Here is a 25,643-nt window from a genome sequence, read left to right on the forward strand (position 1 = left end):
TAATGGATGTTCTCACTAGACATTTGCAAGAGGATATACCATGGTGTATGCTTTTTGCTGATGATATTCTTCTTATTGATAAGACTAGTGAGGGAGTTGAAGGTAAACTTGAATTATGGAGGTCAACCTTAGAGTCTAAAGGTTTTCGCTTGAGTAGATCTAAAACAGAATATATGGAGTGTAATTTTAGTAGTAATAGACCTAGTGAGGGGATTGTGACTTTGGGCGATCAAGTCATTAATAAGAGTGATGGTGAAATAGATGGAGATATTATCAGCAGAATTCAAGTTGGATGGTTGAAGTGGAGGAATGCATCGGGCTTGTTATGTGATAGAAATGTACCCCTCAAACTTAAGGGAAAATTCTATAAGATGGTAGTGAGGCCTGCAATGCTTTATGGTGCCGAATGTTGGCCATTAAAAGAGAAGCATAATACTAAGTTAAGTGTGACAGAGATGAGGATGCTCAGGTGGATGAGTGGCTTTATCCTTAGAGATAAGATACGAAATGAGCATATACGTGAAAAGGTTGGAGTAGCTCCAGTAGAAGATAAGATTAGAGAGAGTCGCCTTAGATAGTTTGGTCACATAAAACCGCGGCTTTCCGATGACCCAGTTAGGAGAGTAGAGGTATTAGATTTGACTTATGTTAAGAAAGGTAGGGGTAGACCTAAAAAGACTTGGTTAGAAAATATTAGGAATGACCTTTCTTTATTAGATTTAAATGAGAATTTGTCTTTTAATAGGACAAATGGAGAAAAAGGATTCATGTAGCCGACTCCACGTAGTGGGATAAAGGCTTGATGTTGTTGTTGTATATAAACAGACAGAGAAAGAGAGAGAGAGTGCAGAAAAGTATTGAGGCTATCAAAGTGCAGAAAATATTTAAGAGGCAGCGGCTTTGCATGCACGAGTGTTGAGTACGGGTTGGGTGGAGATAGGAGTTGAGGTTAGGCCTTTGCAAGAAAGAGCTGAGAGCTACAATAGAAGAGGAATGGGGACGTGGGAATTTTTAGTCTTGCGAACTAAGAAGAACGGGAGAGGCGGATATGATGGAATGAGTATAGGATTAGAATGAAGTTGAAGTATATGATCAGAAGTTTATAAAATCAAGGTAGATGTGGCTCTTTGCATGTCATTTGATCCAACAGGTGGATTGCCATGTGTGATGAGGATATGAATTATGCAGGAAACGTGTTGGGTTGTAGATATATAGCAAGATATGTGTTGAAGGAAGAGATATGTGAGAGCATGAGTTGGTCAAGTGGTGGAATGAAATAAGAAAATATAATTAAATAAGGATATGCATTGCTTTAGATAATAGATATCAGAAGTGGCATTTTTTTATTATCTAAGAAATAATATGATACTATTATCAGGCGATTTATTTAAGAATAAAACTAAATTTTATTTTATAAAATAAGAAATGCTCATAACATGATTTGAAAGATCTCAATAATTTGGACACACGCATAAGAAATGATATTAAATTGCTATATTTATATATTAGTTTATGATAATTATTAATTAAATTATATAAAATAATATATCAATGCTCGCCCTTTATTTTATGTTCTAGTTCATGTGCCGTTGTCGCCTCGTAATGTGCCAATTTTGCATTTTCGTTCATATAAGGATCCGGACAATATGATCGTCATTTTCTAGTATTTTCAACATTCCGAACATAATGGAGAAATTTATTTTGCAAACGGACGACATTTGGGAAACATCGAGTATGTCCGTAGTCCGTCGATTACTTTTGTTCAATTTGATTGCGTGAGATCCCTCTTTGGTCAGATTCGATGCTCTAAACTCATCGACGAAGCTTGTTTAACAAGTGGAGGCCATTTGGATAGTGTTTTGCTAGCGTCGCATCCACTAACACACTGTCATTCGATCAAGTCGCATATAAACAACTTTTATTTGGTATATTTGATGTCCTGAATGCATCGATATGATCCATTTTGTAATCGGACAAAGCTTTAATCATTTCAATATGATTGAAGCACTCCGATCTTCGTTCTAAGGATATCTTATTTACCAAAAATAATAGATCATCGCCTCCGTTACTTGCATTGATCGTGCTACATATGTGGAGGTCAACAACATCAACTATGCAAGGATCGAGGGAGTTTTCTTATGACTCTCCCAGTTGAATATAATAGCTTTGTAAAATTATTTGACTAATGTTTTGAATAAATTAAATTAATTGTGTGATGACATTAACATGCTGAAAGCACAAGTTGACATACTGGAACCAATATAGTCCATGTATTTAAACTTGAAATTGATTCCAATTGGAGTGAAGAACCTATTATTTGAATATTAATTCTGTTAAGATACGGGAATCATCTTGATAGACAATGTAGTGTCTTTAACCATAATGTTATTGAAAATCATCTGTCAAATTTCTGACATGGACAATGACATACTTGATTCATTGATCTTAAATGTTTTAGTGGCTGATTATGAGATGTAGATAACTTCTTTGAATATAAAACAATTCTTGATGAATGATTATTAAGATTTACCGAAACAAAACGTAGTCAAGCTTGAATTTATTGCCCGAGCAGGAGGGGCAAATAAAATTTAGGAAGAGAACCTACTACAACTAAGGTTGAAACAAAAAGATTTCTAAAAGTAAAATATTTGCTTTTATCATAATGTGATTATTATCTCAATGAATTTAATTCATTAAAATGAGGAATTACAACTGTTATTGAATATATGAGCAAATTTTCATAATTGATGTTGAGTTTTGAGAGCATGAAGTTCCTAAACTCTCAAAATTTTGCTATAAATTCATTATCAATTGGTCTTAAATTCTTGTACCGTCAATTTTTTGTTTAAAGAAATGGGTTTTTAGATTAATTGATAACTTGTGATCTTTGAATGCTCAATTTTTATGTGCATGAATGCATACTACACATATTAATTGCATTAGGAAATCTTATCATTGAGTTATCCTGCATCCTAAATTCCTTTAGTTGGATGTCTGTTCTGATTCTTGTGTGAAAATTTCATATTTAGGTTTAATATACATAATTGCAATTTTTGTTCTTTATATTTAGAAATAGGCTAATCTAAGTTTTTAATGTCCTACAGTCATAGTAACATGCATTTCACGTTGAAAGTTTTAGTGGATAATATTTGTTTGTTCTCCTTATTACAACAACAACATCAAGCCTTTATCCCACTAGGTGGGGTCGGCTACATGAATCCTTTTTCTCCATTGTGTACTATTAAAAGTCAAATTCTCGGATGCATGCATTTAACTTCTGTTATCTTCCAGGATGGCCAACATGATAGTTGATGCAATTTTGGACTTGAACTTCGATGATACCGTGTGTTCCATTGGTGCAGCAGCTCTTTTCTACATTTTGGCCAGCGATGTAAGATCTAATCATAAATTTTATGGAAATATTCCTGCCATCGCCTTCAAAATTGTTTACCGCATCATGTATTTGTCAATCAGTTTTGAAGCTCTGCATGCACTTTCACGCTGCTGTTTTTTCTGGTTTACTTTTCTCAAGGTTGCTGAATGTCTATTTTCTTTTCTATGGTAGTTTGAGGTCCTTATAAGATATTTCACCGTTCTCAGACCTCCCTTTAGCACTGCTTCAAACAAAAATGCATTAACTTGGCTAGATTTGGATTATGCTATTATTGCTTATTCGATTATAACATTTTTTTTACTTAGATCAGTACTGGATCTGCCAACAGGCCTATGTTTGAACATATTTTTTAGTTTAGATTTGATAGTCTTATGTACTTTTCTTAATCTATTAGTTTTATTAAACTTATGTTTTTAAGCTTACTTTCATTTGATATTTTGGATGCCTTTGATTTCATATAGATTTTTTTTTTCTTCATTTGAGATGTCCTTTTTGAATGGCAGGATAATTCATTTTGCAATTTTGAGAAGTCCCGGGGTGGGTTGTAATTTGCATCTCTTGATTTGGTCAATTGACTGGTATACGTGGTACTATTGTTTTGTTGGGCCTATTAGTTTGCTCTTCCATAGGCATTTGTTGAGCGGATAATAGTTGGTTCTTGTGGTTTTGGGGCTGCATTCTGTAAGAAGGCCACAGTGCATTTTTACTGGTTTTAATATACCATACATGTTTTGATATTATTTTCTTGTTATTTTTCCTATTTGGAGACAACCTCACTGTTCTGAATAGAAAATAATAATTGGCTGCAAGTAAAGAGCCAGTTTTTCTCTGCAAGCTAAGTTGGGAATCATTTTAGGGTGTGGAGCCAGTGTTTATAGGTGTCACAAATTAATTGGCTAAATAGAATATATCCTCTCTTGTATGCTTCTTATTTGAATTCTTTGTTAATCCGATGGGATCCACAAGCTTAGGCGACGTCCATTTACTAGCTGATAAATTGGTATCAACTTTTGCAGAGCTTCGCCTTCGGCCTCTAAACACGTTGAATTTTGGCCTTCAGGTTAGGGGACACGTTGAATATCTTGCCTTCGCACTTGAGAAATTGTCATTGTTTTTGGTGCTAGCAAAAGTAGCTAATGGCCTCTAGATACTCTCCAGTCCACAATGAACCTTTTGGTTGGGTTTGAGTGGTCCAGTGAGGTCCTGAGATGGAGCAAAGTGCGGTTGGCATGCAGCGAGTTCAAGTGGTGCTGGAGGCGGATGAAAGCATCTGTAACTTGCTTATTGATGAAAAAGCTTGTGGAGTTGTCGTCGAGAGTTCAAGATGACTGGATAGGGATTGAACATAATGGATGACACTTTTAGTTGGAATTGGATTATTTTTTGTGTTAGGAGACCATGAGACATACTTCAATAGGGAATCATAGTGGGGTTTGATATGATTTGTGCCATGGGAAGGGCTACGAGATGTAACCTAGCAGCTGCCATGGTGAAGTGTTGCATGTTTTAAGTTGTGGAGGCTACAGAGATGTAATTAGAGTTTGAGAGGTTACTTGAAATCTGCCATATCATCCACAGTCATGCTCTTGCTCTTACGCTCAGGCTAACCAACCCTTTTCTTGTTAGTAATAATTAGCCTCTCATTTTTGAATTGCAAATGGTCTTTATAGAGGGAGGGGAGTTGAGCTCTTGACTTTGGGAGGAGATTGTGATGCAGGCCCTGTTTAGAGATTTTCCAATGCTTCCAAATGTTGTAGGTAATGTCTAATAAGGATTAGATTCTTAGGATAACGGCGGAGTGGTGGAGGTGAGTATGTTGAGTAGGAGGGGTCAGCCATTTCAAGAATCACCTAAACCTGAGCCCTTCTAATTTGAATGTAGAAACTCCTGAAGTTTGTATAGGAATCTTTCTACAACTATTTTGGAGTAGCTGGCTTAGTGTGTTCTACAACTATTTCTTTTTTTCCCCCAAAAATTGTTTTAGAAAAGTATAGTATAACTATAAATAGTGATTTAGGAAGTAGCTTTTAAGAAGTTATGATGGCAAAATAGAAAAAACATAAGCCGCCTAAAATGAAGCAAATAATAGGGAGATCTGAGGCATGTAAAACCTCAACCAAGTATTTTGAACAATTTATGTTTGGATGTTCAATTTTCTTTTAAGTCTTCTCCTAATACTAATGTAAAAGATTTCTGGGAGAGGATATCTTCTTTTACAAGTGGGATACTTTATTTGGTAATTTCTTTTCCTTCTACTTCTTCTCCATTTTCTAAAATCTTAATATTTGTCGCTTGATTTTTTTTTTCAAATTGGATACTATTTGATTTATTTGAACGCATGATTTTAATTGATTGTCTGGTTTTCATTGTCATGAATATCCTGAGCTGTTTCTAGCAGATGGATATTTAATTATCTTTTGCATCAAATTTCTCCATGCTTTTTGGTTTTCATCTCTAGTAATGAGTAATTGTCTAAATTAAGAGTTTGTGATCTATGAACTTCGGTGTAATTGCATGATTTTTTGCATCCCATTTTATATTTGCATTAGCAAAAAGTCCATCTCAGTTGTATCATTAGCATTATCGTGACTATTTGGATCAGCTTTATGAATCATTGTGGTCTATTCATTTTCATTGCATGAGATGTATATTTTGTTGTTAACTATTTCCCAGTCATTTGGCATAAATTTTTTAAATCCTCATTGTATGCGCATTTTTACTGCGCAAGGTGTTATATATATTAATAAATATTTTATTTTCCTAATGGAGATTCATCAACTTTTGGAGCTATGTATGCAACTATATTTTTTATTTCCCGTAGATCATCAGACATGCTATTTTTGAGGTTTTTTTTTTTAATAAGAAGTGAATTGCTTTGTTAAGATATTGAGAAAAGAATCAAAATTGTCCCCTGATTCTTTATGAAATACTAAACTAGTCCATAACTATATTAAAGGACTATTTTGGTCCCTCAACTTCTTAAAGAGGAACCAAAATAGTCCCACAATGAGACTATTTTGATTTTTTTTTAAAAACTCCAGGGACCAAAAAGATCGTTTAATATAGTTGGGGATCATTTTGATCTTTCATAAAGAGTTGGGGGAACATTTTGATTCTTTTCTCTTAGGATATTTATAATCTTTATGCCACCCTAGAGAGCCTGATACTTATTTTTGCTCTGGATCTAGCTTCTTTTGGCTTTCTTGCATGTTGGAAAATTTCAACATTTGCTCTCTTTAGGTATATCAAGCCTTTTTGAAGACATGTCTTGGAATTATGGTTTAATAATAAGATATAATGTGATCCTACCATTTTATTTCCTACTCTGCTTTGCTTTCAGGTTGAAGATCATTCTCTTCTTGATTCCCCAACTTGTGTACATTTTCTTCTTAAGCTATTGAGTACACCTATGGAAAGTGTCGAGAAGAAGACAATGAATATTGGCCTAGACCTATTAGAAATACCTAAGCCTCAAACCGTGGACAGTGCAAATAAAGGAGTTGACTCTACGTGTAGAGCTATAATTTCAAAAGTCAAAGAACTTCTTTTGAGTTGTAATGAGATCCAAACTGGCAGTGACAATGATGATGGAATGAAAATACCAGAGTTGAGCTCAAAATGGATAGCTTTATTGATTATGGAGAAAGCTTGCTTATCTTCGGTTTCTTTTGAAGGTGAGCCATTCATGCTTGATCATCAACCCTGACATAGCAGATCAGTTGGTCAGCATTGTTTTGTTACCATGACAAACTTGGAATGGCTCAAAGAGATTTATATCTATTCCATTGCCTGCAATAATTCCTTTATCATATTTTGGCACATCTATGGATGCTTCTTTCTAATAATGCTCAACTGTGGTCGAGTGACTGCCACGTATAGTTCCTTTGGGTGCTTACGTTCAATTTTTTCTCTTATTCCAATAAACTTTATGCTTGATTACAACAACAACATCATCATCATTAAATCTTTATCCCATTATGCGGGGTTGGCTACATGAATCTTTTTTCTCCATTGTGTCCTGTTAAGAGTCAAATTACCATTTAAGTCTAATAAAGAAATGTCATTTCTAATATTTTCTAAGAATTTTATGCTGAATGGAAAAAAATCAATGAAAAAGTTAAATGTCTCTTTTGGAATAAATTTGCGCCTATTGAAGTTTGGGTGCATGTGGAAACACCCTTTTTTCCATTCTGACGGCATGTTGTTTTACACGATAGGGTGGAAGTTTGATCATTCACAAATAGCTTTGGAATTAGAATCTTGCAATTATATTATCTTACATTGTAATGAGGCAGGATATACGGCTTTATAAATATTCTAAGAATTGTCTTACATGCTTTTTACTTCCCAAGCTATTCATGCATAACAGAAACCCATGTTGGTAAGGGCATGGGCTTACCTGCACGATGGAAAGGGGTTTATAGGTTCAATATATTTTATAGACCAATCATTTGATGGGGACATCAGATTATGGAAGGTTTATCAGAGACGTGGCCACCGATCTACGGCCACGATTGAGTCATTGTATTTTTGATTTATTTTATGTATTTTCTTATTTATGTTGTCGCATTTTATTTGTTTTCCCGTTGTACCCTTTTATTAAGGGATGTCGTATGTAAGCCCAAGGGGCATTATTGTCTTTTGTCTTTGAGTTCTTGTATGAGGCTTTATATAGCCCTCATTGTTCTTTTTGGAGGTTGATGAAGATTTATCGAAGAAATTTATGCACTTGAGTGTTCTTGTGAAAGTTGAAGAATCATGGAGAGAGATCCCTAGGAGAGGGAAAACTTGTGCATCACCCTCCAACCTAGATAAGTCGGGTTCGTGGTTCGACTTCTTATCTCTTTTTTTATCTTTCTTTCTCAACCCTATTGCCGACGCTAACCTCCTCTTCCCGGATCCCTCAAGCCACCGACCACACAAAGCTCCACCTCCATTAACCCCTCTTCATCCCCCACGACCAAGCCCCACCCACCGGCCCTTCTACCCACTTCCCTCCCTTTTCTCGCTCAAAGCATCATGCCCAAATTTAGAATTGGATAAATTTTGGACATAATTTTGAATTCAAAACAACTAATTTGAAATTCAAAATCTTTCCTAACTTACCAAATTTATTTTAAGAAAGCTCTTAAATCAAATCCATTTGAATTTCAAATTCAAATTGGATTTATTTAAACACTTTCCTAATTCCTAAAACCTTAATTAAGTAACCCAAATCCCCTCACCAATCTCCTCCTTGGTCATTAAGCCGCCGGGCACCTCTCTAATTAATCCTAAGGATTTATTTCCTAAAATACCCAATCTCTCTTGGAAAGATTTCAAAACCCCCCACCCCACCTGGCCCCTCATGATTCCACTTCTTTAAATCTTTCCAAAACCTCCTATTTTAATTTGGAATTGAGCCCATCTCCGTATTTCTCTGCTGGCCGAAACTTCCCAAGGCTGGTATATTAATTTCCTTCTACAATTCTCTCCCAAAATTCTGCCCGACGTTGGGTCTTCTTCCCTCTAAAGCTGCAGCCAGAAATTTCCAGTAATTCTTCTTGAATTCTAGTAGCCTGATGCCCAATAATATTGTTTTAAGAGGACCAACCTGCTGCCCACCAACTTCCACTAGTTTGAATCATCATACCACCATTGGAGGAGACTTCCCTTGCTGATTAACAACTCGCCAATCTAAAAAAAGCAAAGTACTAGGGGTGTCAATATTGGACACGATCCAAAAACCTGACTCGAACCCGACACGGAAATTTCGGGTTCGGGTTGACCCGGAAACCCGGAATCAACCCGATTTGACCTGGGTTCGCGTCATTCACGTCCGCATCCATCCATCGCGTCGTCCGTCAGGTCCGAATTTCGAGTTGTCGCGCGACGTCGCGTCTGCGGTTGGCCGTCCTGCCAGTCCGCGTCAAGCGGCTTAAGCTCGCCATAGGGCATTCCGGAATAGCGGAAGGTTTCCCGCACAATGATCCGCCGTCTGGTGATCGCCTGATTGGCTGACCGCTGCCCTCGCACGTTCGCAAAGCAGTTGAAGGTCCCACGCAATGATCCGTCGTCCGTTCGCTAGCCATACTTGCAGTCGAAGGTTCGCCAGGCTCCAACAGTCACGTCCGCCGCCGGTCTGTTCGCCAATCGCCAGCTATTTTCACGCACTTCTTTAGCCAAATCGCGCAAATTCGTGTCGGGTTGGGTTGACCCGAACCCGCAGCGGGTCGCGTTGGGGTCCCAAAAATTGACCCGTTTGCAAAAACGGGTCGGGTTCGGGTTGACTCGAATAGTGCCGGGTCAGTTTCGGGTTCGACCCGAACCCGACCCGTGACCCGAAATTGACACCCCTACAAAGTACTACATGGATCGCTGACCCCGACATTGATTACGGGATTGCCTACGACGATCACAGATTCGTGCATATTCTCCATTCAACCTTCTTCGACGTCAATCCGAGGATCGACCATACGGTGGAGGATTACATAGAACATATCTTGGACGCCTTAGTCGAAGCTATTGAAGAACAACTTGAGATCCTCAAGTGAAGGATCGCACCCGATCCTTGACGAAGGTTTCCTAATCACCACTTTTCTTGTATTTTCTAAGCCTAATCTTTTCTTCGTGATATCGATTGTAATCTCGAAGGTCGCATCTGCCTACTTCTGCCAAGCTTAGTAAACGTAGGGATTTGAGTGCACTTCTTTGTTTCTAATTCTTGTTGTTAAACTAGGGATTTACGTTGAACGCAACCACGTATGCATGATGTTATTTTCCTGCCATATTTTGATGATGCAAATCTCTTGAAGTGCAACTTAGCCTAAACGCTAGTGACTCCTTTTTACATTTTGATTCGTCGTTTTATTTGCTAGTAGGTTTATTTATTATTTCTCTAATCAAAGGTCGTGCAAAATCTTACAAAATCATTGCATCCATCGTAGTTCTACATCATCATTTCTCCCGGGGATTGCCAATTTACTATAAGAATAGCTCTAATTTTTGACTTCTTTTCACCTGTGATGTGAAATGTTATAACAGATTTGAGTTTGAATAGAACGGTTCCTGGAAGTCCTTTTTCTTCATGTTAAAAACCTAGAGCATCTATGGACTGAAAAAATAGATCATTTATAGTGTAATTGTTTATATAGTTCAAATAGAGAAATGTAGTTGTCATTTGACCCATCATTCGCCACATGTCACTGAAAAGCTATATTGCATTCATAATTATCATGTATCGAGTTTATAGAGTAGATGTCTTCAATGCAGTGTAAGAAGGCGGGCTTGCATCATTTGGATTTTAGGCTTCTCCTTCTTAATATAACAACACTTCAGTCATTTGCTTCCATTCATCAATAATTTGGCTGTATAATATTTATGTACCTTCTGAAGTTCTGATTTATCAAATGCTCATTTTGTGAAATTTGCTTTTCATGGATCTCATTCAGATACAACTGAAATGAAGGGAAATGTTTGGGGAGATTTTAAGGAAACTTTCAGGGAGCTTAAAGGACTAGATGCAATATTTGATGTTGTCACTAATTGTCATTTTACCTTGGAGGTTAGCCTTATGATTGTATTGACTATGGCTACTATATACTGTTTTAACTGGAAGTTCTAATATAAGAATTGCATTTTGTGCTTCTTTTTTGTTATCAACGGTTAATACTTTGTTGCAAAATATACCTTCCATATTTAATTATAGTTTAAGAGTAAATAAGTTAATGTTTCATTTTTTTAGAGAATTCCTAGAATGAAGTGCTTATGACTACACCAGTGTTTTGATTGACATTGTAAAGCAGAAACCCACTTCGTCTACGAAATGCTATTAACAGCACATCAATTTCAAATTAACTTTTCTTCTATAGATCCCTTGAAAACATATGTTCACTGTCATTTTCTTCTAATACTTGATTTTCGAGATATAACTTTTATCCTCTTGGTGATATTAATTTAATTTTCTTAAGATTTATGCCGGGAAGTTGCTTGTCATTGAACTCTCATCAACTTTTGAGCAGCAGTTAAATCTCCAATTCTACCTTACTTGATAGACTCGTATTTCTTGGGTACAACTGATTACTCAATGTTTGAACCTTTCCTTTCATTTTTCCAGGCAATTTTCGTTAGTCGAAATTATAACTTTTTGATGCCAAGACAACTCGGTCTTAGCCTGTTTGTTTGCATGATACTTTGAGTCTGTTGTGCTAGTCCGGTATATGTATAAACTATTACATCTCTAATGTGAGAACTTAACGGTAAGAACACCTGCTGCTGTCACTTTTTGATGCATTCAGTTATTTTGGTTTATTTATGTTTTATTGTATTTTGAACAATATTAGTTGTGTTTTATTTTTATTTATGCTATCCTATGATGGTTGGGCTTCCAATGATCATGGTAGGAAGGTGTTTGGCATGGTGAGCCCATGGGTTTGCTTGCTTTTGGGTCCACTTCGTCCTTGGGCTGCTTGCTGATTTCTGTTTTGGTGTAGTGGCTGCTCTCGGGTGGGCCTTGGTTGCTTGGTGAGGAGCTAAAAAAATGTTGGATTCTACTTGGTGTTAACTCATAAATGCTTGAGCTGAAATTTAGCTCAATGATTGGAGATTAATTGCTCATCCTAGCTCATTAATTCAATTAGGTATGATAATATTTCTTGGATTCATTTTGGAGTGGACTTGCCTCTTCTCGTTCCCTTTGTCTTCTCGGTTTCCTGTGCTGGCTGGTTTTTCCGTGCTTGGCCCCTTTGTTTCCTGTGCTGGCTGGTTTCCCGTGCTCTGGTGCTTGGCCTCCTGTGCTGGCTTTTCGGGTCTCCTGCTGGCTGCTTTCCCGTGGGCTGCTGGGTGGGGATTTCCGTGATCTGGTTCCCTGTTTTCTATGCATTATTTGCTGCAGCCGTTTTGCTGACTTTTAGCCTTCTATTTGGTGTCTTTTAGCCTTTTACTTCCCCAAACCTGATTGGTTTTGGTTGGAGGTGGAATGACTATTAGACTACCCTCTTTTGCCTATAAAATGGAGATATTTTGGCATGAAAAATGTTATTGATGATTGTGAGTAAAAACTCTATAAAAACCTGAGGGTTTCTTCTTGGAAAAGCTTGAGAGCTTGTTCCATCCCCCTTTCCTCTCTATTTTGTCTTGGCTTCTAATCTCTTCATCTCTACGCAAGTTCCACTCCATTTGTATCATTCTTCTTGAGCTTTGGAAGTATATGTTGACTGAAATTTGGAGACATTTGCCGGAGGAGTTTAGAAAGGACGTTGGACTCTTTTGCAGTGGAGGACCATTGGTTTGCAAGCCTAAGCACAATTTTCTTAAATTCCTACTTTCGTTGCATGTGAGGAGACCGCTAGAAGGTTATACTGAGGATAGTGTTTTTATATTTTTATTTTGTTTTCGTTCGATTTGGCTTTTTTTTTCCTAAGTTTGTTTGGATGTTTGCAAGCTTCAATTGAATCGAGTTTGGTTTTAAGTATTGCCCTAGTGTTCTCCAATTTGTCTCTCTTTTCTAGTTTTGCTTGCATCACTTTTGGATGATTTTGTAGTGCCATTTCTAATGTCTTTGACGCAACAATGATTTATGTAAATGGTACAGACTCAGGCTTGATCCCAATCGTTGTAGAAGATTTGAGCCTTGACTTGAGGTCAATTTCAATCATTTGATTATCATTATTATTTGAATACTCATTTATAGAGCCAAGGTTATCTTCATGTACATCCTTGATTGATCATATCCAGTTTTGCAAGGATCAGGTAGATGTTGTGTGGCTATCTGAACTTGTGGTTGTGGAAGGACTTGTAGTGCATGTTTAAACTGAAGAATTGCAAATATGTTTCTGTTGTTGTTCCACATACACACGGTGAAATGATGGTAAATATGAAGAAATGCTGTTCATATTATTAACAATGCTGATGTTGATTTTTCATATTATCTATATTTGGGAGAACAATAATCAGAACAATACGCACTAGATCAATATTGAGTTCGTAATGATTATGAATGACTATAATAACATTCATTAAATTTGGAACAATCATCAGTTCCATAGAGAAAATTGTTCAATTCAACTTCATCATCTAAAATTTGTAGTTAATAATTTGTTTAATCATTTTTAGGCAAAATTAAATTATATCAAACATAATTCTCCCAAAAAAAAAAATGATAATGATAATTCTATAATGAATTTTATGAATTTTCACTTGATTTATTGCCACTAAAATTATACTCCATGTATTCAATTTTAGATTGTGTTAATGTTAGGGCGTTCCCTAGAAGTGACGCATTGTATGACCTAAATACAGTGATAAGTGTGCAAGGGCTGCTGCACTGACGCCTGAGTACAGTGTTAAATAGGCAATGACTCCCACATCATGGACGGATGCGGGCAAAGAAGCTAGTCTATGAAACTAAAATTAAGATATAAACTTGGAATATATGTATCCTTACAGACAAATTAATAGAATTAATAGATATTATGATTCAAAGAAAAATAAATATTCTATACATTTAAGAAATTAAATGAGTTGGATAAAAGGCTAAGGAGACTGATAGTTTAAGATTTAAATTATGATACTCTGGTAAGAGTCATACTAGAAATGTTATATGTGATTGTAGATAAGAGTTTAAAAGATAATATTGTAAAATTTAATTATATCTTTAAAAATTATTGTTGATGCAAAAGATGTCTCTTGAAGAATTAGTATAAAAGATATCTCTTGAAGAAAAAAAATTTATTGGAGGAGATTTAAATGTATATATTAGTAGAGAGGTAAATGGTTTTAAAAATATTTATTGTGGCTATGAGTTTGGAGTAACTAATGAAGGTGATAAGACCATATTATATATATTTTAGCTTATGACTTCTTAATTGTTAATACTTTATTTAAGTAAAGAGATGAGCATCTCTTCACTTATAAGAATATATATAGTAAAAATCAGATTAACTATTTTCTTATAAGAAAAATATACCATTTAGATTGTAAAGATTATAAAGTTATTCTAAGTGAAAGTTTATGTATCCGACATCACTTATTAGTTTTGGAATTTAAAATGAAGGGTCAGAAAATAAAAAATAAAGTAAAACGTTGTTCTAAGATTAGATTGGGGCATTTAAAGAATATTAACAAAATTATTTTTTAGAGTAAAATAATAGATCATAAGATTTTGTTTGTGCATGAGGAAGCTAATATTATGTGAAAAAAAGTAGCTAATGATATTAAAAATATTGCCAAAGATGTGTTTGAAGTATCAAAAGGAAAAACTCTTAATCGTAAAAATAGTTGGTGGTGAAATCAAAATATGTAAAAAAAGATAAAAAATAAGAAGATTTATTATAAAAAATGATTTAGATGTAAATATTCTGATAATTGAGAAAGTTATAAAGAGGTCTGTAAGAAGTTTAAGAAAGCAATATGCGATACAAAGATTTTAGCTTTTAATGATTTATATAATATATTAGATACTAAGGAGTACAAAAGATATATGTATAAGTTAGTCAAATATAGAGATAAGAATAGTAAGGATTAGTTCAAGTGAAGTGTATTAAGAATGAAGATCAAATGTGCTTTTATAATCGAAGTTAGAGAGGCTTTAAAGAAAATGATGAGTGGAAAAGTTGTTGGACCTGATGATATTCTAATAAAGGTGTGAAAATGCTTAAGAGGTGTGGAAATGCTTAGGAGATGAAGGAATTTCTTGCTTTACTAAACTTTTAATATTATTTTGAAGACTAAAAAGATGTTTGATGAGTGGAGAATAAGTGTGTTGATTTCTATTTTTAAGAATAAAGGTAATGCACAAGATTGTGTGAATTATAGGGGAGTTAAGTTAATGTGTCATACTTTAAAACTATGGGAGAGATTTATGGAGCAATGGTTGCAACGTGATATTAATGTTTTTCAAAATCAAATTGGATTCATGCCGGGTAGGTCTAATATGAAAGCTATATATTGATTGAGAGGTTTGATGGATCTACGTATGATATTTATTGATTTAAAGAAAGCATATGATAAAGTTCCAAGAGAAATGCTATCGAGGGTTCTAGAAAAGAAAGGGGTTAATAATACTTATTTTCAAGTCATTAAGGATATGTATGTAAGAGTTGTTACTTATGTTTAGACACTAGGTGGTTTGACCAAGTATTTTCCTATTTCAGTTGTATTACATCAAGGATCTGCCTTAAGCCCATATATTTTTTCTTTAGTCATGGATGTTTTCACTAGACATTTGCAAGAGGTTGTACCCTGGTGTATGCTTTTTGCTGATGATATTCTTCTTGTTGATAAGACTATAGAGGGAATTGAAGGTAAACTTGAATTATGGAGGTCAACCTTAGAGTCTACATGCTTTCATATGAATAGATCTAAAACGGAATATATAGGGTGTAATTTTAGTAATAATAGTTCTTGTGGGGGGATTGTGACTTTGTGTTTAAGTCATTAATAAGAATACATATTTTAGATATCTTGGGTGAATTGTTCAGAGTGATGATAAAATAGATGGAGATATTATTAGTAGAATTCAAGTTAAATGGTTGAAGTGGAGGAATGCATCGAGCTTGTGTAATAGAACAACCCCCCTCCAACTTAAGGAAAATTCTATAAGATGGTGGTTAGACATGCAAAGATTTATGGTGCAGAATGTTGGTCATTAAAAGAGAAGCATAATATTAAGTTAAGTGATATAGAGATGAGGATGCTCAGATCGATGAGTGGCTCTACTCTTAGAGATAATATACGAAATGAGCATATACGTGAAAATGTTGGAGTAGCTCCAGTGGAAGATAAGATTAGAGAGTCGCTTTAGATGGTTTGGTCACATGAAACAGTGGCCTTCTGATGACTTGGTTAGGAAAGTAGATTTATTAGATTTGACTTATGTTGAGAAAGGTGGAGGTAGACCTAAAAGACTTGGTTAAAAATTAATAGAAATGACCTTTCTTTATTATATTTAAATGAAAATTTAACTTTTAATAGAGCACCGTGGAGAAAAAATATTCATGTTGCCAACACCCCAAAGTGGGATAAAGGCTTGATATTATTGTTCTATATTCGATTTTGGGTCTACTCAAATGAAAACCTTTAGTCTCTAATGTTAATATTCATAATTCAAGTTTTTCTTCAACTCTCTCTCTCTCTCTCTCCCTCTCTCTCTCTAGTCTTATCAACAAAAATAATATCATCAGAAAAGAAAACATACACGGGGTATATGCTCTTGCAAATGTCTAATTCGAGACTAAAGCAAAAAGATATGAGCTTAAAATTGACCCTTGATATGACCCAATTGAAATAGGAAGATACTGATACGCTTGAACCAGTCCAGCTGGCCCAACCCTTGGACCGACACAGATATTACAACAGGCGCAAGCCTGCTGTGCCGTTGGATAAAATTCCAGCACCCCTTGGGTGGGGTCCACTATCTAATGAAGTTTGTATGGGGGTTATTATTTAGTCCTTTTGCAGTATTTTGTTATTTGTTTAAAGTAGAAGTTTGTATTAGGGTTTGAATATCTTTTTTGTGGCTTATTTCTAAGTGCTTTTGGTGTTCTTGGGCTCTAGCGATATTTAGAGAGTTTTGGAGAGATTCATCCTCCTCTTGAATAGAGGATCTCTTGTATCTTGGTATTTTTCGATTCCTTTCATCAAATAATACAAAATATCTATTTTTCTGATTTTTCTTGGAGTTTTGTGGAGATTTCTCGCTGATTTCCCAAGATTGATAAGTTTCGCTTGAAAACTACAAGCGTTCCTATGAAATTGGTATCAAAGCCACTTTACGGGCTATTTTGGGCTATCTTGTGGCGTTTTCCTGTAGCAGTTTTGTTTTCTTCCAAATAGTGAGTTTTTGGTTCTAAATTTATTTGTCTAACAAAAATTAGGGTATTAATGGCGGTTAAGAAGGTGGATGCTTTGAAAGAACGGCTTGAGGGGGGAGATGAACTAAATCAAAAGAACGGTGGAGTAAAAAATTTGCTACATTGAGGAGCAATTCTTTGACCTACGTGACATGGTGAAGAAGTTGTTTGATCTCCACAACCAAATAACGGTGTCGGAGGCGAGAGGGCCAGAAAGAAAAAAAATACAAATTCTCAATTTCGTATGGAGGGAAATGAGGTGGAGATTGTGGGTGGAAGATATGGGAAGAGTTGTGGGGTATGGGCAAAGGAGTGCTGATTGAGAAAGGAAAGAAGGGGATTATGGCCGAAGAGGTGCTGATTTGATGAAAGAAAGGGGGGGGATGGAAGAAGGGTTTGGGTATGAATGCGGCATGGAGGATTGAGACACTTGGGGAGGGCCATCCACTTGGGAAAGGGAAAATTATGGAGGATTCAGGGGAAATGGGGGAGATTCGAAGGTCCAAAAATTGAAGATGCCCATCTTTGAAAGGAAGGATGCACATGGGTGAATATACAAGGTAGAGAGGTACTATGCCGTTAATGGGTTGACGGATGAGAAGAAATTAATGGCAGTTGACCTATGTTTGGAAAGGGAAGGCGTTGGCTTGGTACCGGTGGATAGACATGAGAAGGCCCATAAGGAGCTGGAGGGAGTTCAAAGAATGCTTATTGGAACGTTTTCGAACCAACATGGAAGGAGAATTCTATGAGTAATTCTTTGCCCTAGTACAAGAAGGCTTGGTGGCAAAATATCGCGAGTGATTTTAGTACCTGGCGAGTCGACTGGATCGGTGTTGGAGTGGTTCAGCCTGAACTAGCCCAAAGGCTAGCTCTTGTTTATAGGAGGCAGACAAAAGCCGCCTTCTTTGATGTTTCCGGCCAAACAAGTGGGCCAAATAAAGGAAGAGGGGGGGGGTAAGCATGGGAGGGAAAATTTGAATTAGGGAATTAAGGTATTAATAGTAGGGGTTGTTTAGGGTTAGGCTTATGCTTTATTTTGGTGGCTGATTTCTGGAGTTTTTGTCTTGGTGTCTTGGGCTTTAGATTCGTCTAGGGATTGGGAGAGAACAATCCTCCTCTCGAATTGAGGATCAATTGTATCTTGCTTATTTTCTTCCGTTATTTGATTTCTACCATAAAAAAACTACTGTTTTGCTATTTTTTCATTAAATTTGTGAAATTTCTCGTTGTTTTCATCATGCTTGTTAGGGTTTACTTGAAATATTTATGTATTTCCTATCAATTGGCTGTTTGAGACTATTTTGGGGAAGAATTTCATGAAGGGGCGCAAATCAGAGATACAGGTAGCAGTGAGAGTCATGAGACCACGTGACTTGGGAGAGGTTATGGAGTTAGCTCAATTGGTGGATGATCAAAAGTACCATGAGAGGGGAACTAGAGGCAGCAGTTTAGGTGGCTCCTATAGGATGACCACCACTCTCTTAGCACCTAAGGGGCCTTCATCGGGAATTTTTATTGCCTCAGGTTACTTGACGCAACGCTACGTTTGGTATGGCTTAAAGACGCGACACCTGGCAGCTGCCTTTACCCGTAACCCGTCCCGATGAAGATTGGGTATATTGCACGTGCGAAATTTAAATTTGATGGCCTGAGCAGCGGACCTGAAAAATATCCCGCGGACCCGAAAATGACGTATAATTTTCAAACAAAGATTACCGTCTTTCACTTCAGTCATCATTTTGTTGCATATACTTCATCTTCTTCCATCAGTGTTTCTTCTTCTTGCGATCCTTCTTCTTCTTTCAAATTTCAAGGTCTTCGTATTTTCATCTCCTTCCAAGTTCCAAGCTCTCACTATTTGCGTTTACAATGCCACATGTTAGTTCTTTTTTTATAAGCAATGCATCCTCTTCTTCCTTTTAAATGTTTAGGTTTAGGTTTTACCAAGTTAAACTCCTATACCTGCTCCGGCAGATTTAAAAACTCATTACCGAGCGGTATCGAGCATTACTAACAGTCGATACTGCTCGGTATTGGCCATTAATGGTTGGTATAAGCTTAGGTAAAAACTCTGACTGCTCGATACCGAGCAGTACCGAGCTTTACTAACACTCGGTACTGGCCATTAATGTTTCGTATAAGCTTAGCTAAAAGCTCGGTACTGCTCTGTACCGAGCAGTACCGAGCTTTACCGAGTTGTAGGAATGTACAGAACAGTTACTGCTCGGTACAGAGCAATACCGAGCTTTTAGCTAAGCTTATACGGAACATTAATGGTCAATACCGAGTTGTACCAAGTGTTAGTAAAGCTCGGTACTGCTCGGTACCGAGCAGTCAGAGTTTTTACCTAAGCTTATACCAACCATTAATGGCCAATACCGAGTAGTATCGACTGTTAGTAATGCTCGGTACCGCTCGGTAATGAGTTTTTAAATCTGCCGGAGCAGGTATAGGAGTTTAACTTGGTAAAACCTAACCCTAAACATTTAAAAGGAAGAAGAGGATGCATTGTTTATAAAAAAAGAACTAACATGTGGCATTGTAAACACAAATAGTGAGAGCTTGGAACTTGGAAGGAGATGAAAATACGAAGACCTTGAAATTTGAAAGAAGAAGAAGGATCGCAAGAAGAAGAAACACTGATGGAAGAAGATGAAGTATATGCAACAAAATGATGACTGAAGTGAAAGACGGTAATCTTTGTTTGAAAATTATACGTCATTTTCGGGTCCGCGGGATATTTTTTGGGTCCGCTGCTCTGGCCATCAAATTTAAATTTCACACGTGCAATATACCCAATCTTCGTCGGGTCGGGTTACGAGTAAAGGCAGCTGCCAGGTGTCGCGTCTTTAAGCCATACCGAACGTAGCGTTGCATCAGGTAACCCGAGGCAATAAAAATTCCTTCATCGGGCACTGTTCGTGAGACCCTAAGGGAGAAGCCCATAGAAGAAGTGGGGGGAACTTCAAAAGGCTAACGGAGAGGGAGATGCAAGAGAAGAGGGCATAGGGATTATGTTTCCGATGTGATGAGAAGTATACTCCATGGCATAGGTGCAGGGACCAAACTCTTCAGGTTCTCACCGTCCGTGATGACAAGAAAACTAAGGGAGGTGGGAAGGAGAATGGGGAAGAGGAGGAGGACAAGCTGCATCTTGATGCGGCAGAGGTCTCCTTGAACTAAGTGGCATGATTCACCCCAAGTCATACCAGGAAGGTCAATGGGGAAATAACAGACAGGGAGGTGGTGGTGTTGATTGATAGCGGAGCTAGTCACAATTTCATTTCTAACCAGGTCATGGACTAATTTGGGGTAACATTGGTGGAGACAGGTTGTTATGGAGTGATGATGAGAACGAGAAAATGGAGACGGGTCGAGGGATCTGTAGGGGAGTAGTGATGACCATACAGGGGGTTCAAGTGAGGGAAGATTTTCTTTCATTGGAGCTAGGGAGCACTGAAGTCATCATGGGGATGAAGTGGTTACAGACCTTGAGGAACATTAAGGTCAACTGGGGAGCATTGAAAATGGAGCTGGTGGTGGAGGGGAGAAGTGTAGTGATCAGGGGAGATGCAGGACTATCTAAAGCCATGGTGTTATTAAAAATCATGGTGAGAAACATACATGAGATGGGGGAAGGTTTCCTTGTGTAGTTGCAAAGGCTGGAGGGGATATGATTGGAGGAGGGTGGGGACATTCCTCCTCCATAGGATGCAGTTTATGTTGGTCCATATTTTTTTAGTCATTTTTCTTTGTTCCCTCACATTTGAAACGCATATCATGAATGTCCTCCCTTTGCTAGATACATTATTTGAGAACAAAAATGTAAGTCGCTTCCCTTTTTTCTTATCTCTACGTCCTCTCTCTAGTCTATCATGGGGCCTCATAAAGGAGTTGATGTAGTTGGTGATAAAGCATAGATTTGTTCAAGCTTATGCTTTCGAGCTTACATTAGCAATCTTGTATTGGTGAGGACAGGAAATAGGGTGGTAAGATCAACCTAAGCCAAGAGACTGGATCTTGATGCCATCTACCATAAAACTTCCATTGAAGTTGCCGCTTCTTTAGGACCTTCATCTCTCCTAAGATGACAAATATCCTGATTGCATGCTTTTATTTTCTACTATTTTTATGGTTATAAACTGTGGCTTCACCATCATTTGATAAACTCTTGTCCCTTTGCCTTTACTAATCCACGATGCCAATTGTAAAGAAAATGGAGAGGTACGACACAAAGTACTGATTTGCACCATTTAAAAAATTGGAAAAAAGTATTACATGATCAGAGTAACATTGATATTGATGCCACTAACATAAAAAGTCTTATTTGAAGTTCAGAATCTTCTCTGGTAGAAAGTTTAAAAAAATGGATCAACATAAAGCTCGTCCCTACACCATGAGGATGTACATTTTGTTCATCCTTAATTTTTTTCTTCAGTTAATTTGCCATTGTTACAACTACGTTACAATATTACATATAAATATTGACATTTTGTTCCAATTTTTTGAAATTGTTGCTGAAATGAACAAATTCACATAGGAATTTTTAGCGTGACTTTCAACCTAATTTAGCCTGATGTTTTGTTCAGTGTATTTGTTTTTGTACCATTCTATCTCTAGTTATTCTTGAACTTCATTCATATGGACTATTACCCATGACTAAAAACAAATCTTGGCATTTTTCTATTTTAAATTTCTGAGTTGAATATCTAATATTAAAAAATATGTGACAAAATAGTAAAATTGACTTTGCAGAGTTGGTTTAAAAAGAAATCTGCTTCAGTTTTAGCTTCAAAAGATTGTGATAGTGCTTCCCTTGAAAGTGTTGTCCTTCTCCTCAAGTCTTTGAAGATCATGGAGAATGCCACTTTTATGAGTGAAGACAATCAGGTTGGTTTTATTAAATAATGATTTTTAGCTCTTTTGTTTTTATCTTTTCTGTGGATTCATATCAATATTCCAATTCTTATAACAGAACTACTTGCTTAAAATGAAGGCAAAATTGAACTCTGGTGGAGTGCCTTTATCCTTTGTTGATACTGTTATCAGTTGCATAAAGTTTTTATCAGGTTTGATACATGCAGGAAACTATGTTACATTGGTAGTGTGTTCACTTATTCAGGAGCCATATTTATCAGTAAAATATATTTTACTGTTGTTAATGATGTTTTCTCTTTTGTCGTTGCATCTAGGGCTGTCTCTTCACCAGAGTATTTCTAGCAACTCGAACAATGGGAAGTTACTCCTCTCTTCTTCTGAAGCTTGTACAAATGGAAAAATTAAAGGTACATGGTTACTTGAACTGTTAAGATTTTGTATTTCAAAGAACCTGTCATTATTTAATTGTTGTGTTCACGATTTATCATATTTCATGCATGCTTATAGAATCTAGTTTTTGTGTCATTGACCATGAAAGAGGTTATGTTTCTTTTAAATGACCATGGGTCAGAAATCATTCTGTTGAAGTGGTGCTCTGTCAACTCAAACATCAAGCACATGAAAATCAATGACCTTATGTGTGTCCCTGTGTGAGAGTTAGAACCTGTCTATATTTCTCCTTATTACATATGCGTGAGCACGCACTTGTCCATCTGCTGTATTGTTAAATAGGGAATGTTGTCCAACTATCTTTTTTCTCTTGTTTTCAATCATCTTGAAGTTTGACTCTATATGGTGGAATTTTTTTTCTTTTCTCAAATATGGGAAACAATACCAATTCTTTCTCATTCCAATCAATTGTTTTTAGATTATTTATTCTTCTCATATATTTCCAATTCTCAAATCACTTGATCTCCTATGTATTTGAAAATAGTTTGAGATATATTATACTAAGAAATCACAAATTTCCCATCATCTATGCTTTGCATCAAGAAATTCACCATTCATGCAATGTATGATCACATGATCTTGTAAGTGCATGAAATGGTATGTATTTCTAGTTCTAATGATGTTGAAAAGGATGAATAGCCTTGATCTTATGCTTGAAGCTACTCCTAATGACGGAAATTTGAAGGACTTGTCCATTGGGAATGCAATTCATGTGCATTGATTCTTAGTTTTGTTCCTGGTTCATCTCATGTGTAAAATATGCCTATGATGTTGATCTTATTGAGAATGGGCTACGCTCTCCAATATTTTAACTCCTTGTTTAGATTTGGTCAACTATTGTTGTGTTGAATTCAATTAATATTAGAAATAATTTGGCTTTCAACTTTCAAGGTTTTTTATTTTACAAGATTAAGAAATCTCACTCTTTGTATTGACAAACCTATATGTTCCTCTATATATCTTTAAAATATGAAGAGCCCTTTCAAATCGGGTTGAATTTACTATTAATATGTTGATAAGGAATTTTATATCTGCATGGCGCAAGGACTAGTTCACAGACTTTGAGGGTTGTAGGGAAAATCATAGGAGCTGGTTCCTCGTTGCCTTGCCTTGTGGCTTTTTAACTTTAGTTTGGCTTGAAGCCTAAGTTTGTTTGGGGCTTCAAATTCTTCTGGAGTTTGCTGGATTTCTTCTTGCGTGAGTCCATTTGAAGTGAAGGTAGCTCAACTTTGATTGTCCTAAACACAAGCATGGAGTGAGCAGCATCACAGTTTATATGTGGAGGTATAGACTCAGAGCTTTTGTTTGTTTGTCAAGACAAACTACTTCATTTTTGGATAGAATTTCTTCTTTTATTTTTAATTTACTCGGGTCTTATTGAATTCCTCAATCATATTATTAGTTTTTCTATTATATATTAAGGAATAATACCAATCTATCTTTTAGCGCTTCATGAATTTATCATTTTTAGCTCTCTTAAGGGCCGTACATTTGTTTGATATATTCCAATTTAGGATTCAAAATCTACATATGATGTGATCTTGGAAGAATTGCATCATTTTGTTTCTCTTGGCATCCTTTAGAGGAATTATCTTTAGCTTACTTAGAGAAATAATTAATAGCAATGAGGATAAATCGACACCTTGATGAAAATGGGCGCCCCTATGGGATTGATCATGTTGGTGCCTTAACTTTCATTAAACCAAGATGTTTTGTCCCTATGAATTTGGCACTCATGGGAATTCTTAACATTGCCTATGTAATCTTTAATCATATTGGACTAATATGTGTACATTTACATGGTTGCATTATGTCACTATGGCTTCTCAAATCCACAGTCAATGTAACCCTCGGTTTGTTTGCTAGGAAGAACTTGATCCAATCCTCGGATTTAGTATATGCTAGTGTACGCTATGTTCCAAGAGCATGTGAAATATATATGATAAGCTCTATCCTTTGGTCTGTTGAACTAATAATTTGATCAGTTTAGCCCTTAAGCTTGTCGAAATGGAGAGACATCCAACTTGATCTCAACTTGGTCTTTTGGTTTAAAATTAAGCCATTGGAAGTGTGCATGTGTGAGTTCGACAATAGGAGATGATTAGCTTTATCTTTATATTTGTGAGCTAAGAATAATCGTAGCTCATCCCTTGGAGTTTTTGAAATGATAATCTTAATTTTTATTTCTTAGTTCAAGTGTAAAAGCATGCCAATGATATCGATTTGTTTACAAACAATATGGCTCTCTGGTATTTTGATAAGTCTATCAAGTCTAATTTGTTACTGCATGGTTTGAACTATGCCCATTGAATTCTCATCAACACCTATGAGGTTTAAAGTCATTGGCTGGTTATAAATTGTTATTTCCATTGATTTCTATTGCAATTGTCCCATTGTTGTATTTTGCCTTGTTGTCCATGCGTAGGTGTCATTGTTATCGTTATTAATTACTTTCCATTGTTGCCTTTTATGATTGGTTATTGTGGACTATTTTAATTGCTTGTCGCCTGTTAGACCGAACCAGCTGGCCCAGTCCCATGGGCTGGTTCAATTTGTTTACAGCAGGAGGGGGCCGGCGGCACTTAGGAGAGAGGAGGGGGTGGGGTCCACTTGATATTCGGGAAAGGCAGGGCCATGGAGCTAAGAGGTGCTGGTTGGGAGCACCGGGGGGTGGGGGGGGGGGTTATTATGGACTTCAGGGGGCTTTTTTTGACGATCGGAGAGGGGATCTTGAAGGGGGATTGGGGCATGGTAGAGCCAGGGAAGAACGGGAGACATGGGGGGGCCAAGGCACATGGGAGAGGGGAAATTATGGAGGATTAAGGGGAAATGGAGGGGATCAGAAGGTGAGGAAATTAAAAATGTCCATTTTTGAAGGGGAGGACGCCTATGGGTGGATTTATAAAGTGGATAGGTGCTTTGCCGTTAATGGCTTAACGGATGAGGAGAAATTATCAGCAGCGGGCTTATGTCTGGAAGGGAAGACTCTCTCTTGGTACCAGTGGAGAGATCAGAGGAGACCCATTCGGAGCTGGGAAGAATTCAAGGACAGTTTGATGGAGCGTTTCCAAACCGACTGTGGATGAGAC

General features: G+C 36.7%; 1 protein-coding gene across 2 annotated transcripts in view; it reads left to right on the forward strand.

The window, feature by feature from the left end:
- Positions 1 to 25,643, forward strand: part of LOC110106049 — a 52,856-nt gene that overhangs the window by 7,738 nt on the left and 19,475 nt on the right. Inside the window, exons 2-7 of one of the 2 annotated variants that reach the window (XM_020835777.2) lie at positions 3,292 to 3,391; positions 6,735 to 7,068; positions 10,825 to 10,937; positions 21,982 to 22,116; positions 22,202 to 22,295; positions 22,419 to 22,511. In XM_020835777.2, the coding sequence (XP_020691436.1) occupies positions 3,292 to 3,391; positions 6,735 to 7,068; positions 10,825 to 10,937; positions 21,982 to 22,116; positions 22,202 to 22,295; positions 22,419 to 22,511 (869 nt within the window). The remainder of the gene's footprint in view (positions 1 to 3,291; positions 3,392 to 6,734; positions 7,069 to 10,824; positions 10,938 to 21,981; positions 22,117 to 22,201; positions 22,296 to 22,418; positions 22,512 to 25,643) is intronic. The other variant, XM_028700372.1, reaches the window with a different exon arrangement.

The sequence above is a fragment of the Dendrobium catenatum genome, unplaced genomic scaffold, assembly GCF_001605985.2.
Source record: "Dendrobium catenatum unplaced genomic scaffold, ASM160598v2 fragScaff_scaffold_1497, whole genome shotgun sequence".
In the NCBI taxonomy this organism is placed as follows: Eukaryota; Viridiplantae; Streptophyta; class Magnoliopsida; order Asparagales; family Orchidaceae; genus Dendrobium; species Dendrobium catenatum.